The following is a 17,374-nucleotide window of genomic DNA, read 5'->3' as shown; positions in this document are numbered from 1 at the left end:
ATATGTTGGTGAAGGCCACTAAAAAGAGACAAAGACACCCTATTTGGATCCAAAGTCAAGCGGTGAGGTTACTGCCCAGTGAAAGTCAAAAAACAATACTGGAAAAGACAATGTAGTTTAGTTTGGTCTGAGTACTAGTTTAATGGTGAACCAGTAAATTCCGGATGGTTCCATGCACCCAGTTTTTTTAACAATGCCATCTGTATGCCATACTTTACCACTCTGACATGAAACTATATGGGTTTGATCCCACAATTAAAAATCTTAAGTACAAGAAAGAGTTACTTAAATTGTGGCTATTTGTTAGCATGATTAATAACCAGCACAAAGACACCTGATCAGACTAGTATGTACCTACAATACAATCAATATAGATCAGTATTTAGATAAGTGGTTTAATAATTGTTTGAAACTTTAAATATAAACTTGAGCGTGACTCTTTGAGTGAAGGGAGAATATGCACAAAAACATTCCCTTGGCAAAGAAACTACAAACATAGAAGGTTAAAAAGGTAAGTCATAATCTACACAGCATGGTATCAGTGATATTATCATCTAAAAATTAAGGGAAACTTACCAGGGGCACAGGTTTACGTGACATTGGCTTTATATGAACATCACCTTCGTCAACTTCACCATCAACAACTATGACCTCATCTTCATCTTCTTCCTCATAGACATCCTCTGACACCTCCACACCTCCAATGGTTTCTTCCTTCAAAACATAGCCTTCTTCAGTAAGTATTGTCAAGACATTTTCTTCTATGGCAGAAAGAGACTTCCTTCTTGGTATTTTGTTTTTTATTTGCAGTGCTTTTACTAAATCATCACCAGATATGTCCTGCAAAGTGTCACTACTTGTTTAGAAATAAAATAGCAGTAAGAAGTTAGACAAAAAATACAAAAGTTGAATGTGGGAATTATAGAAATAATATTTTACAAAAGTAAAATGCATCCAGAATTGTGCTGATCACATCCACAATCAAAGCAATTGCATATTTTGTATATACTGAGATGGATATGTACTGTTTGTTATGTTAATATGACAGTATCTCTTCAGCTGCATGCACGCACATCTATAAATCTGGATTCACACATGGGTGTGGATACCAACATAGATGGGTTACTGCAATCAATAGTATGTTAGTAAGCTATGATTTGATTAGGGGTAATGAAAGTGAAACAATTTAATATTTACTTTTTATCGATTGAATTTATCGCTGTCTTGGGTAATCAGTAGGGTATTTTTTATTGCTTCTCTGGATTCTGAGTCAGAGGTTTCATTGCAAGTGTTGCAATGAACTAGCAGTTCAATTGGGATGAGTTGTGGCAACATTCTATTTATAGTCGTCCAGACTGCAGCCCTAGAAAGATTCAAGTGCTTAGGAGAAGAAAGGTCAATATATAGTTGTTTTTCATTCTTGTACAAATCACTGTATGAGTCAAAATCTGCCTCGTTTTGGAGTAATTTACAAAGGACCTTTTAAGTATATGAAATGATAAAATAAAGTGAAGATTCAAATGTCAGTCTGGTGCTAATACCAGTTGATGACCAAAACAGTACAAATTGATGTACTGACAACCAATATGGGTTGGTACTGCACATGGGCGGGCACACAGAGAAAGAGGAGGAGGAGGCATCAGTGAACGAGAAGGAACCGGTGGCAACGCAGATAAGGAAGTGGAGATGTGGAAGAGGAAGTCGGAAGCGGAGGAGGTGAAGGAAAGATAGGTATGAATATCAACATGGATGGAATTACTGCAATCAAAAGTATGTAGTAAGCTATGATAGGCTAGGGCTACAAGGAACAATTTACTTTTACTTTTTATTCATTTAAGTTTTTGCTGTCATGGGCAATCAGTATTCGGTAGTTCAGTTTTTACTGCTCTTCAAGTCCAATGTTTGATCGCAAGTGTTAAAATGAACCAGCAGTTTAATTGAGATGAATAGTGGACAATGTTCTATTAACATCCTTCTCTTAATTGCAGCCCAAAAAGGACTTGAGTACCTAGGAGAAGAAAGGTCAACACAATAGATGTTTATTACTACAAAATACAAGTCAACAACCTTGTTTCACAGTAATTTACATGGGTTCATTTACGAATATGAAATAATAATATAAAGCAAGGACTAAAATTGTGGACCAGTATAATACCAAATAATGGCCAAATCAGTACAAAACGACACCCCTGTACTCTGTACAGGTCCTGTAAATAACGCCTATATGGTCTGTTACCTGGTTGAATGGATAAAAGATCCAAACCCACATGAAAAGAGGAGCTCAGCCAAAGAAAACAAAGAAGTGGCTTTTTGCACATGCTCCCGTGCAAGCTTGCCAAATTGCATGTTTGCCCCTCCAAGTCTCCATCTATATAGTTGACCTTCTTCAAACCCGCATTGGCAAGAGCCTCATGCAATAAGTTCACATTTTTCGCCTATTTTGGTATCTCAGCTATCATGTCAAATGATATATTAAAACTTGCCAATCAATAACTGAATAAAAATCTATCAACCATCATGTAGCTGGCACCAAAACTTATGAGGGTACACAAACTTTTACAAGTGCATGAACATGAAATCAAGTTTTATGAGGATATAGAAAATTACTACAGCTTCACAAGGGTTTTATGAGGGTTCATCTAAATCACATCTAGATATAATTAGTTTGATGCCTATGGACCAACATGATCGAAAGTGTACCACCATACACATAATTGTGATTGCAGGTTATATATTCGAAAAGACATCTCATAAGGGCAAATAAGTAATTTCACATAGATGCTAAATACTGAAAAGGGATAAGAAAAAAAATATTTATTCCTCATGTAACAGTCTTATAAATCAAAATTGATGTATAAAATTATAATACTTATACAGGTTTGTCATGCTTGCTCTTTCCAAGAAACAACACGGCACCCAGCAGGCCTGTTTTCAACTATGTCTAGTCTCTTACTCTGCCATAAATTTCTCTTCATTCATGTTCTATCATTCCTCTCTATTTCACCTCTCCCTCCCTGCTGATATAACTTCCATTCTCATTACTTTTTCCACGTCAAAAGCATGACTGATAGGGACTAGATAGCAGGTATTGCAATTGTTTTATGAGTTCATTTGGAATGAAATAAGCAGAGTGCAAGGTCATATTAACAATCAGTTCCGCGTGCTGATCTGAATATACTATTATGTATTAACTTTACCTACATTTCTCTCCTCTCTGATGGAACTGCAGTCTTCTATTCGCTGACTAGAAGTCTCTGATCAGCCACCAGAACCGAACAGAACCAATATCTTTGGACCACACTATGGAATATAGACACATTCTATGGGTGTGTCGCTGAATTTAGAAAAGAAAAAAAAATGACCTTTGAATGGTGAGGTTGACATCATGTGTATGGATGTACTGGAAGAAATGGAACATAAAAACAGAAATAAATTGAATTTTTTATTGGAAGAATTTGTAAAGTTAAAACACATGTTAAAACCATTTATCGGTATCATTTATCACAAGTATGAAGTTAAAATGGACTTATAATTATCAAGAAAAGTTCTACTGCCATTTAAAAGAAAGGCATGAGAGTTTCGTACTTCAACATGCCTATAAAGCTCAATAGGAGGCAACTTGATAGCTTCAACCAATTTCCGCTTTCCACACTTCTTAACCAAGGACTCCACTTCATAGCATATCTCCCTTATTGCAACCTGGTATCAGAAGGAACAGTATGAGTCAATAGAGTGAGTGGCATTTTGATAAAAATGAGATTTCCCTATAAATTTATTGCTTAATCCCATAAAATCATTCCACTTCATGGAAGCAGGATATTTTTACAATAAACTAACTTTTTTTTTTCCAATAGTCATCTTTTAGTATAAAATTGTACATATTACATGGAAGCAGTCATCTTTATCATTGTCAAATGTCAAAAATCATTTCAAAGTAAAATCTTCCTTTATAGAAACAATAAAGTTAACAATTTATAAGTACAACAAAACTTCATGAGAAATGATAATATACTTGAAGCAATTGGTTTTCGAACTCATATTATGTATTTATAAACAACAAGAAAATTTGTATTACAACTATCTTAAAAGTTTTCTTTAGTACAAGGGGCAGACGACAATCACACAAAACTAAACTCTTCATGCTCTTCACTGTTCCGACCAAGATTTGCAATGCCGCAAGGTACCACTTGGTACGGACATAATTTACCAGTCTGAAAATCTACTGGTATGCAGATCAATGTAAAGTTGTAAACTAAACAATACACCTGGTACAGGGCATGTACAGGGAAGTACAGGGCTCATACCAAGCAGATTCTTTTTCTTTGTTTTTCCCTGTCTTTTTTCAATATTCTGAAACTTAGTACGTAGTACGTACAACATATCAACACTTGGTATACCAATATGGCACCAGTAGTGTCTGAGCAGTCCAGTACGCTATTAGTATACAGAATTGCTAACCTTGATTCTGACCACCCTGATTTACTTTATAAAAAGCTCAATTAGTATTCATAAATTTGTATGCTACAAGTAGATATTCACCTAACATGGACATAAAAAAAGAAATACCTGTCTGCTAAAGTTCTTTGCCCCATCAATTGAAGAGGACTGCAAGACTTACAATTTAGCTTAACTTTGGTAACAAAGCCTAGTCAGACCAAGAAATAACAGTCATTTGGCCAAGAATTCAAAATCGTCCTATCACGGACTTAGCCGGAATTGCCTAAGTCGTGAGGCACCCTTGCAGCCAAGACGCGAACTTAGCTTGAGTTACCTAAGTCACGAAGCACCTTTGCGCCAACTTCTCGGACTTAGCTGGGATTGCCTAAGTCTTGACGCGTCCTTGCGATATGCGTCCGCAAATGTCAACCAATTTGCAACCTCATTCAGGTCCCGAAAGACCTGTAAAAGAAAAAATTGATTAGTTCGAAGAACGAGCGACAGACAAGTCCCGATGTCTCGCGAAGAGAGAAGCTTTACAAGCAATTCAACAAGCACCTTGCGTGCAGGAGAGAAAACAGAGAAAGGAGAAAAGCAAGGACTTTAGAGGGTTGAACGAACAGCTGCAAGTCCACAAACAGCTGCTCACCGGGTGCCGGGCACGAAGGCAAGTTCTCGTCAAGAAAACATACGAACTTGTGAAGATTGTTCAACGCCCGACACTATACCGAAGCCCCATCTCCCATGGTGCCACCAGGGTGGTTCCAGGGTGCTGAGATGGCTGACGTTTCGCATGCGGCAGTGGGCTGCAGAAAACAGCCCGTGGCAAGCGAAAACGGAGCCATTTTGGGTTGTTTTGCTCGGTGCGGTGAGCGGTCGCACTATAGCGCTGCAACCTATTCGAACTTACATTTTTACAAGCAAAACAACACAAAACCAAGGCAAAACATGCTGCCAAGCATCTGTAAATGTAAACAAAAGCGACGAACGGTTCGTCGAACGAAGTTGTTGCAAGTGCGCGCCAACCGTTCGTGACATTCTCCCCCACTTAGACTGTCGACGCCCTCGTCAACGCTTGTAGGTAGTTGTTGATGATTGCTTATTCATGTCGACGGGCGTCTTCGGGCTCCCAACTGGCTTCGGTTCAGGGAAGCTTTCGCCACTTCACAAAGTACTCGGTCTACTCGGCTCCATTGGGTAGCTTTATCTTACGATCTGCTAAAATGGTTTCAACTCGCTTCTCGTAGGAGGCTCTGGTGGGGAGTAGCCGAGTTGGAACATTTCGGGAAGCATCTTACGGATCTGAGTAGTAGGCCTTCAAGTTGCTGGCGTAAAAACATTGTGAATTTTGAACCACGCCGACAACTGCAACTTGTAGGAGACGTTGCCCACCCTACTGATAATTGGGAAGGGCCCTTCATACTTGCACACCAATCCATTGTGTACTTTGTTCCTAAAGAATTAGAGTGATGCTGGTTAGAACTTTACCAACACCAAATCGCCGACTTTGAACTCCTGCGGTCGCCTTCCCAAGTCTGCCCACATCTTCATTTTTTTGGTCGTCTTCTCCAAGTAAGCCCGCGCAATATCTGCATTTTAGTGTCATTCTTTTGCAAAGTGATAAGCTGGTGAACTACTCCCAGTATATCCAATAGCCAAGGTGTGAGGAGATGACGATTGTTGCCCTGTAATGATCTCGAAAGGGCTCTTGTTGGACGCAGAGCTCCTCTGCAAGTTGTAGAAGAATTGGGCTATGTCCAACAGCTTCACCCAATCTCGTTGGTTGGCACTCACGTAGTGCCGAAGTTATTACTCCAGGAGCGAGTTTATCCTTTCGGTTTGGCCGTCCGTCTAGGGGTGGAGGCTTGTGGAGAAGTATAACTTAGACCCCAACAATTTGAATAGCTCGGTCCAGAATCGTCCCAGGAACCGAGCATCTCGATCACTGATGATATTATGCGAGACTCCCCAATACTTCACCACATTCTTTATCATCAGCTTAGCCGCCTCCTCTGCTGAACAGTGTAGGGTGCAGCAATGAAAGTTGCATACTTGAAAAATCGATCGACCACCACGAGTATCGATCTGAGTCCCCCTACTGCCGGTAAGCTTGATATGAAGTCCAAGGAAATGCTCTCCCACGGCCTTTCTAGTACGGGCAACGGCTCCAAAGTCCCATCGGTTTCCGCTGCTCCACCTTGTCTTGTTGTCAAGTGAGGCACGTTCAAACATATTCCTCCACATCAATCCCTATCTTCGACCAGTAGAAGGCCCTCTCCACGAGAGCCAAGATTCTGTGAATGCCCAGATGTCCAACCAAAAGGGAATCGTGACACTCTCTTAAGAGTTCACGCCTCAAATTATCCACTCGAGGGACAAAAACTCTATTCCCTTTTGTGTAAACGAGTCCCTCCTGGACCCAAAATCGTCGTACCTTGCCTTCTTTGATGAGTTGCATCAGGGTTACTACTTGGGGATCACTGTATAGTCCATCCCTGATCTTGGAAAGGAAGATGGAGTGCAACTGACTTACTTGGCCTCTACCCTCCAACTGTACGGCACTCACTCGCTTCATTTTCCGGCTCAATGCATCGGCCACGACATTTGCTTTTCCGGGCTTGTACTCCATTGCCACATCCAACTCAACCAGGAAGTCCTGCCATCGTGCTTGCTTTGGTGAGAGTTTCTTTTGAGTTTGGAAATAGCTCAAAGCGATGTTGTCCGTCTTCAACAAAATCGTGATCCAAGAAGGTAGTGTTGCCAAACTCGTAGGCAATGGACCACCGCTGTCATCTCCTTCTCGTGCACCGGATACCGCGACTCGATCTCGTTGAGCTTGCGGCTCTCGTAGGCCACCGGATGACCTTCCTGCATAAGTACTCCCCTAATAGCGAAGTCTCAAGTATCTGTATGGACTTCGAAGGGCTCCCCATAGTCCGACAATTTGAGCACCGGTTTTTCCAACACAACAGCCTTCAGATCTAGGAATGCAGCTTCACATTTGTCAAACCACCTCCAAGGTTGCTCCTTCTTCAGCAACTCTGTCAGTGGAGTTGCACGCTTCGAATACCCCGCTATGAAGCGTCGATAGTAGTTGACGAAACCAAGGAAGGATCTCAACTCCGGTACCTTCTTTGGAGTTCGTCATTCCGCAATAGCTTGCACCTTTGATTGGTCCATCAGAATGGAGCCATCACCGATTCGATGCCCCAAAAACAAGATCTCCGTTTGAGCAAAGTAGCATTTCTCCCTCTTCACGAACAAAGTGTTCTCCTTGAGAACCTTGAAAATTGTCCGAAGGTGCTCGACATGCTCCTCGAGCGTTTGGCTGTAGACGACGATATCGTCCAAGTAGACAACCACAAACTTATCCAAATACTCTTTGAATAATTGGTTCATAAGAGTGCAGAACGTGACCGGAGCGTTGGTTAAGCTGAAAGGCATCACCAAGAATTCAAACGCTCCATACCTATTCATGCATGTAGTCTTCGCTTCGTCGCCTTCAGTAATGCGCACCAGCCAGTACCCCGACCGAAAGTCGAGTTTGGAGAAATACTTGACCTTGCCCAATTGGTCGAACAAGTCCGCGATGAGTGGGATTGGATACTTGTTCTTCACCGTCACTTTGTTGAGGGCTCGATAATCGACGCATAGTCGGAGGTTCCCATCTTATTTCTTTTAGAAGAGACCTGGAGCTTCGAATGGTGCTTTAGAACTGCGGATGAGACCACCGCTTAGTAGTTCATCTAACTGCTTTCTGAGTTCTGCCAACTCAGGAGGGGGCATGCGGTATGGTGGTCTCGAGGAAGATGAATAGCTTATCCTTCTCTGACATGTCTTGTATGTCCAGCATTAGTGCAGAAAATTGCTTCATGTAGTCTCGAATTAAAGTACTTTGGCGGAGTTGTCTTAGTTTCCTCCTTGCAACGAACTTGGTGTTCTCAGGTAGAAACTGAGTTCTCAACTCTCGCTTTAAGTCCTCCCATGTGTCCACCCAACACCGACCTTGTTGGATCTCCTCCCAACAGGTTCGCCACCAAAGTTTTACATCCTCATTCAAATACATAGTTGCTATCGAAACTTTGGTTTCTTTAGAATCAGGCCTTATAGCTCAAAAGTATTATTCCATGTCGAACAGGAAATTCTCGAGCTCTTTAGCATCTCTGGCACCTCCATAACAATGCGGCTCGGGTGCCCTCAAGTTTTGTTGCAGCGCAACGCGGGTGTTGCTTCCTCCCGCATTCAATGCCCTTGTGAGCATGGTCACCCTGGAAGTGAGTTCTGCCACGACTTCGTGCAGATGTTGCATGGAGTCTTTGGTGTCGTTTAACAGTCGGTCGACTAAGGCCTCAACCTTGTCGATCCGGGATTCAGCTTCTTGCGAGCTCTTTACCCCAAGAAGCCTTCGTTGGCCATGGTAAAGTTCCTCCAAGCTCGCTTCAAGAACATCCAAGCGAGTTTCCGTTGCTGTGAGTCTCTCCTTATGGCTCTTTTTCCAGGTTGGCGCTCCAGATTGCGTCTCCTCTGCTCGCGGAGAGTAGCCAACTTCTCGCTTATCATGTTCGCTATCGCGCTCCTCCTGAGCGGCTCCAACAGCATGAGAGCGAGTACGCACTTGCAGCCCACCTGCGACTGCTTGGGGCAAGGGTTCGGCTTGCCCCGTCTTGCTTGATTTGCCACAATGCTTTGCCATGGCGAAATTGCGAAGTTCCTTCGTTGCTTGCTCGAATTGCTTGCCTGCTCTGATACCACAATGTCACGGACTTAGCTGGAATTGTCTAAGTCGTGAGGCATCCTTGTGGCCAAAACGCGAACTTAGCTTAAGTTGCCTAAGTCGCGAAGCACCCTTGTGCCAACTTCTCGGACTTAGCTGGGATTGCCTAAGTCTTGACACGCCCTTGCGATATGCGTCCGCAAAGGTTAGCCAATTTGCAACCTCACTTAGGTCCCGAAGGACCTGTAAAAGAGAAATTTGATTAGTTCGAAGAACGAGCGACGGATAAGTCCCGACGTCTCGCGAAGAGGGAAGCTTTTCAAGCAATTCAGCGAGCACCTTGCGTGCAGGAGGAAAACAAGGACTTTAGAGGGTTGAACAAACAGCTACAAGTCCACAAACAGCTGCTCACCGGGTGCCAAGTGCGAAGGTAACTTCCCGTCAAGAAAACATGCGAACTTATGAAGATTGTTCAATGCCCGACACTATACCGAAGCCCCATCCCCCATGGTGCCACCCGGGTGGTTCCAGGGTGCTGAGATGGCTGATGTTTCGCGTGCAGCATCGTCCAGCAGAAAACAACCCGTGGCACGCGAAAACGAAGCCATTTTGGGCTGTTTTGCTCGGTGCGGTGAGCAATCGCACTGTAACGTTGCAACCTGTTCGAACTTACATTTTTACATGCAAAAGAACACAAAACCAAGGCAAAACATACAGCCAAGCATCTATACATATAAACAAAAGCGATAAACGGTTCGTCGAACGAAGTTGTTACAAGTGCGCGCCGACCGTTCGTGACAGTCCGGACCGTCCAATTCGCACCAACCGATACTTATTAGCTAGAGTGCAAACCTAGATACAGACAACTCCTTTTCGAGTGATCTGATCCCCTTATTTAACATTACGTTTAGGGCAGAAATTGGCAGAAATATCTTTTTGCACATCTTCTCCTTTTCAAGTGGTACCACTCGTACCGGTCTTATTGGACCAATAGGTACCACCCATACCAAGTGGTATGTCTCGATTCGACGAACCCTAAATATATATATATATATATATATATATATATGTATATATATATATATATGTATATATATATATATATGTATATATATATGTATATATATATATATATATATACATATATGTATATATATATGTATATGTACATGTATATATACATATATATATACATATGTATGTATATGTATATATATATATATATGTATATATGTATGTATATATATATATGTATGTATATGTGTGTGTGTGTGTGTGTGTGTGTGTGTGTGTCTATGTATGTATATAAATATATATATATATATACATATATATATATATATGTATATATGTATATATGTATATACATATATAAATACATATACATATATATACATATATATTTATAAATTTATATACATATATATATAGACATTTATACATACATATATACATATATGCAGCGATTTAAAAAGGCGCTCGGGCGAGGCAAGGCGAGGCCCGAGCGTCTCGCTTCACTTTCAGGCGACGCGCTTCAAAGAGGCGCCGCTTGGGCGCTCACCCGAGCCCAGGCGCTGGGCACTTCGGGCGAGCGCCTGGGTTAAACCAGGCGACCGAACCAGGATTTTAGGTCTGGTTCGGTCTCCGATGGTTAGTTGGTTCAATCGAACCAACTAAAATCGATATCAGCTGTCGCTGCCCAACCCTAACCCTACTCCTTGCCGCTCCTGCTACCGCTCCCGCTGCCGTTGCTCGCTGCTTGCTGTTGCTATCGCTGTCGCCGCTCACCGCCCCCGCTCTCGCTGTCGCTACCTCCTTACACTCCCGCTCCCGCTGCCGCTGCCTCCTTATACTCCCGCTGCCACTACCTCCTTACACTCCCGCTGCCGCTACCTCCTTACACTCCCGCTGTTGCTACCGCTACCACTTCCTCTTTTCTCAATCAACACCCTCTTACACTCCTCTTCCTTCTTCTCCTTCTGTATACTGTTAACAGTATACTATTTTAAATAATTATTTAAAATTTTAAATAATTATATTTATTATTTATATTTTATATTTTTATATTTTAACGCCTCGCTTCACTCGGGCGAGCGCCCAGCGCCTCGGGCGTTTTTGGACCTTAGCGCCTTTTGGCGCCTAGCGCTTTTTAAATCACTGCATATATGCATACATATATACATACATATATATATACATATACATATATATATACACATATATTTATATATACATATATATATACATACATATATATATATACATATACATATATATATATACATATATATACATATATTTATATATATATATATATGTATACACATAATTATACATATACATATACATACAAATGTATAAATATACATATATATATATATACATATGTATATATACACATATATATGTAAATATATATGTTTATATGTATATATGTAATGTATATGCATAAATGTATATATATATGCATATGTATATATATATATATACATATATAAATGTATGTATATATGTATGTATATATATACATGTATATATATACATATATATACATACATATACATATATACGTATATATACATATACATACATATACATATATATGCATACATATACATATAATATTTATACATACATATATATATACATATATATACATATAATATTTATACATACAAATATATATACATACATATACATATACATATGCATATACATACATACATACATACATACATACATACATACATACATGTGTGTGTGTGTTCTAAGTTCTCACTCCTAACAATGCACCCACCTCAAGCTTGTGCAACAAAGTAATCAACGAAAGGCTATAATTCACTATATTACCTATAAAGTGAGAAAGAGAGGAGATGGAGAAGTAACCAGTGTAAGGTTATGGAGGAAGGTGGGGGAAAGGGCAAAACCAGTGGCGGACGAAGCTGTAGATGACGACAGACGAAGTTGCCAACAACAAAGCACGAAGTGGACAAAGCTATAGTGACGAACGAAGTGGTAGGGTTTCGTTGGCTGCTTTCACTAGGTCAGGCGCGAGGGAGTAGGTGTTATTAGTTGGTTCGATTGAACCAACTCAGTTGCCCATGCTCGAACCCGAGCTGAGCCACGACCAATTTGGCTTGAGCGCACACTCGAGTTGCCCACTGCCTGAGTGGCGCTTCATTGAAACTCCTTGCCCTGAGGTGTTACGAGGCACTTGGGTTTCGTCTGACCTCGCCCAAGCACTTAGGCAAGCACTCGAGCACCTTTTAAAAGCACTACTATTCACCCAAGAATTCTGTAGACTTTATCTCAGCCTCTGTTATCTCCTTTGATATATCTAGTCCTCTTTCTTGTCCCTATATCAGAATCAATTGAAATGTTAGACAATGCTTCATAATACTACAGGAACCATAGACATGGTGTTTCAGACTCAAAACCTACGACAACAGTTAAACATCAGATCGGACTTATACAAGATCAAATCTAATTAGTAAAACCTTCTTAGAAATTTTTTTTTTCCGTCATAACAAAACAAACACTCAACAGAGACTTTTCATGGAATCCAGACCCTGCACTTGACTCCAACTAGATTAAACTTTTTTTTGCTATTGTCTGATCACATTATCCAAGCAACACCGGAAAGGAAACACAAGTTTCACGATCACAATTGCAAAAATATTAGAATTAGATATTCAAAGAATAAAAAATTTGAGTACGAAAGCATAATATTTAGCAAGGATACCTGCCCAATCTCCACAGCTTCAAGCAGCCTTTCTTCTGTGAGAAAGTTACAGTAGCCCTACAAAATGAAAAGCTATCACTTCCAGGGGCTGACTTATATGAACATCATCGATCATTAATTCAGGTAACACGCTATTTTGCCATATGCATTTTAATTCAGCTAAAAAGAGAATACAACTAAATTGAAGAGATAGGTGCAACACTTGATACAATAAGCACTTTGGCATGAGAATTAGGACATATTTCTTTCAGTTTCTTTCACCGCATAATGCATCAACTCAGGGAATGATATCAACATGAAGACAAACAATAAAAAAGCGATGTTTCATCCAAATCATAGCTGGAAAAAGAATATCAAACTTAATATTTTGTTTTAGTACTCTTGTATAATGATCATTGTCTAATATACATCACTTCTGATTATTTCAATAATTTCTCCCTCGTTCTGCAATTAAAAAAATGGAAAGAAAAATAATAAAGAATTCCAACCACATCAATCTGAAAAATATAACCATGGTGCCAACCGCCAAGATCACCCTCAAGCCCAACAATCAAGTTGCTAGAGCTATTTGTATAAATCAAAATGTATCACCACCAAAAAGACAGTTTAGAACCACAGCAGGAAAAGCTTGGCTTACACAGCAATAAATTAATGTCTTAACGGGTGCAACGGAAAACATAAGTACCATAAGAGCGAGGCTACTACAAGTAGGTTACTAGGTTTATTTCATATTGATGGCACCACTGGGGTCAACCCAGTGGGGTGTATGAAGTAAAACGTTGGCAACAAATTACTACAATCTCCAAATGATATGCAGTTTGATTGATTCACCCCAACAACTTTAAGGGCTAAATTCATGTTGATCTGGACAGTATCGACATAAATCTATTCTAGATTTGCAAGGATATGTCAGATCAAACAAAACTAGACCAAGTCCATGAAGGTCTAGGATTGTAAAAAAGTGCCTTGCAATCTAAGCTAGATCTATTTCAGGTGATCGTATAGAAAAATATAAATCCTTCAACCAAAATCTTCTGATCAAACATATATTTTTCATGCTTCAATTAGTAAGATTTATCGGATGATCAACTTCCACATAACACACTGTTATGGGCCTATAACTAGCGCCTTGGAACCATGAATATAGCTAGTTAATGGTTGTACTTTCATAAATTTTAAGTGAAATCCATATTGTAAACATACGATAATCCAAACGGTTCACATATAACAGTCATCTATGAGGCATACAAACTCAAATTGCTGCTACCAATATATATTCTCACTAATATGCATATCAACTATTATATTTTATTTTTAATAGCAAAATGAGAGTGATATACTTCCATAAATCAAATGGTATTAAGAGTGAACCTCTATCATCAATATGGCACTATCAGTCCCTGCAATTATCAAGTCCAATTCTGACTCTTCCATCTCTTTGGTAGTTGGATTGACGACAAACTTTTCTCCCACCAAACCAATTCTGACACCAGCAATTATTTTTGTGTAGGGTACTTCTGAAAGAGCTCTGCATTTAAGTGAAATATTAGCCAAATTATTGCCACAATTTTAATCAATTATACCATGTTGAAGCAGTAAATAGCATGTTTAGCATCCCCGAAACTAGAAAATAAAAGATACAGAGAAGAGCATTAGTACACTCACACAGCTATGCCTGCTGCTGTGACAGCTAAGCAATCAGGGGAATGAATGCCATCATAGCTAAAAACCTACAGATCAAATATATATTTAACATGCGATGACATTGCAATCTCAATCTTTAACATGAATTTACTTCATTAGCACAAGAAGCAAGACACAGGATTAATAGAAAGTCACTATTAATGGAAATGATATAAATTGAAATATCTAATAGCGAAAATATAGAAATCATAACATCTGAAAAGAATTTGTCAAAAAGAAAGTAATAGATTGAATGACAGAAGATAATGACAAGAATGAGGAAGCATCACTCAGTTGGATGCTTCCTATAAGCGCACTGCCTCTTGAAGCAGCTAGCATTATCCTTCATACCATATAGGACTGCTGAGAAAAATTACCATTGCTATTGTCAACAAACGTCCAGAAGTTTTGGACCTTTTTGAAAAATGTACTTGGTGAGAGACATAGGAGTAGTTGAAGAAATAAAAAAGGACAAGAATAGCAACAATTTTCCAAATAAATTTTCTCTGGAGGTTGCTCTAGAGACAGGGGTGGTAAGTGAAGATTTGTTGTTCCAAAAGGATGCATTAAACATTCAATCTTTCCCAATTAGCTTCATCTATGTGAAAGTAAAGAAACACAGTTCCATCTCCATGCTGTCAAGAGATCACATGATCTTGGACTCCTTGTTTTCCATGCCTAATGCATCAGGAAACAATGCAGATCACTTGTAAGCGACAGGGGGTTGATATAGATATTTACAAGTGTAAAACATTGGACATGCAGAACACTACTAAGCCAGGATGCTGAAACCGACTATACCACTATACATAGACTGTAATTTATTAGTGCACTCGCTCACCAGTATGAGAACTAGGCAATTTTACCTGATCCAGTTCGATACCAGAAGCAAGGTGCACTAAGGTTACACGTATTGGATGTATCATTCGATAAGATTAATGGTACCATGCAGAACCATATGATCTCTCAAATATTCATTTTCCTCAAATTTAAATTCAAGATCAAGCAAATCAAACTCCAAAGGTAGGTAAAGCTAATATTCAATTTTTTCACTTAGTTTTTTGTTAAGTGAAGCTTCGTCCTTCCACTTTCTCCAAAAATTAACTGTGTCAAAGTTACTATGTAAAACGATCTCATATCCCTTGATTGATTATGATTCTTACCATCAGGAGAAGATTGGATATTTCCCATAAATCTTATCATACAGAGGGGATTTTACATCCCTTGATTTGTGTGAATCCCACAATTAATGCGATTGATTTGATTGCCTTTCACCTTATAAATAGGGTTGTGATATACACAGCAAACCCTAAACCCAGATTCCCAAAAAGGACCCTTTTATAACCCCAAACCCTCGGATCCAAAACAAACTGTGAAAAATAGAGTCAATGTGATATATGTAGTTCAATCAAGCAATGGAACCAGAGATTTCCAATGTTTCCAAGTCTTTTTGTTTCTGAAAGTTATATTTCTAAGCCTTTTCTTTTCTGAAAAGGCCTTTTCTTTTATGAAAGTTCTGCCTTTTCTTCTAGAAGTTCTGTTTCTGAGCATTTTCTTTTTTGAAAATTCTGTTTCTAGCCTTTTCATTTCAGAAAGTTCTTGCTGTAGTATGGAAGAACTAAGCAAGCTTGGATATGTAACAAGTAATCTTTCGGATATGCTTTAAACCAATTATAACACTTGATCCACCCAATAATTCATGCAAAATGGGCCAACAGACTGAAACAGAATATGCAGGTATTAAAACATGTATCAGTAAGGAACTTTACAAACAAAACTGCTAAGTTTTCAGACTAAAATAAAGACTGACAAAGACTCAAGAGTTAGACGCGAACTTCACGTATGAAGACTCTTTAGAACACCAATGAGCTATTGATAACCAGCGTATGGTTTCTGCAAGCCAATGCCTTTACAACTTAAGGCAGGGGATATTTATAAAGTTTACAGAAGACTAAAGGCGGTTACAGATATTTTCTGGACCTAGACGGCTATCATCCTTGCATTGATGAGTTGGTTGTTTGTTTGCATCGGTGGAATTGATATCTTATCTTCAAGCGTCGACCGATTTAATATCTGTCGCCTTGCGTCAGCAGTGTTATACAGGTGGCAATTTTTGTAGTTACATGTGGCTTTCATCCATCATCTCGGCGTCAATCATCTGTTGTGCCAGCTATTGTAACTTATCATGGGATTGATCGGGATTCTCTGCTTCCAAATATTCTTCATTATTTTCTTCTTCATTAGTCAGAAACTCTTCATTGCCTTCTTCACGATCTTCGTTATTTTCTTCATTATTTACAACATTTCCCCATTCCCAAGTGGTCCTGTCCTATGGTGTCTCTCTTTCATGATGCATTTGTAGGTCAATTTCAAATATAATTTCCTGATTAACTTCCTCGGTCCTTGGTATAAGTTGTATCAAACAGTAATTTCAAAAGGCACTCAGGTGCTCGCCTAGGCACTCGAGCGAGGCGAGACGAGTCAAGGCCGCAACACCTCAGAACTATGTTGGGCAAGGCATTTGAAGCAAACGCCACTCAAGTGTGTACCGGCCCGACCCAATGTAAGGAAACGGAAACCCTACCACGAGCGCCTCTGCCCTATGCCGCCGGATCGTCAAGCTTCCTTCACACTACTCCACCAGACCATAAGCTTCCTCTACTCTATGCTGCCATGCTATGAAACTCCTCCCCCCTACATCGTCGAATCGTGAGTTTCCTTTACCCTACACCACTGTCAAACCACAAGCTTCCTCTGCTCTATGTCATCGGGCTGCGAGCTTCCTCCACCTTACACTG

General features: G+C 39.9%; 1 protein-coding gene across 1 annotated transcript in view; it reads right to left on the bottom strand.

Annotated features, from left to right (window-relative positions):
* The window catches only part of LOC135629582 (probable polyribonucleotide nucleotidyltransferase 1, chloroplastic), a 63,450-nt gene that overhangs the window by 16,544 nt on the left and 29,532 nt on the right, over positions 1 to 17,374 (bottom strand). Inside the window, exons 6-10 of the mRNA XM_065137142.1 lie at positions 14,559 to 14,623; positions 14,265 to 14,421; positions 12,894 to 12,950; positions 3,586 to 3,699; positions 577 to 840 (exon numbers count right to left, since the gene is read on the bottom strand). Of these exons, the coding sequence (XP_064993214.1) occupies positions 577 to 840; positions 3,586 to 3,699; positions 12,894 to 12,950; positions 14,265 to 14,421; positions 14,559 to 14,623 (657 nt within the window). The remainder of the gene's footprint in view (positions 1 to 576; positions 841 to 3,585; positions 3,700 to 12,893; positions 12,951 to 14,264; positions 14,422 to 14,558; positions 14,624 to 17,374) is intronic.

This window comes from Musa acuminata, chromosome BXJ3-1, assembly GCF_036884655.1.
Source record: "Musa acuminata AAA Group cultivar baxijiao chromosome BXJ3-1, Cavendish_Baxijiao_AAA, whole genome shotgun sequence".
Classification (NCBI taxonomy): domain Eukaryota; kingdom Viridiplantae; phylum Streptophyta; class Magnoliopsida; order Zingiberales; family Musaceae; genus Musa; species Musa acuminata.
Note: the sequence above shows the minus strand (reverse complement) of the source record. Positions and strands in the feature narration are given on the sequence as shown.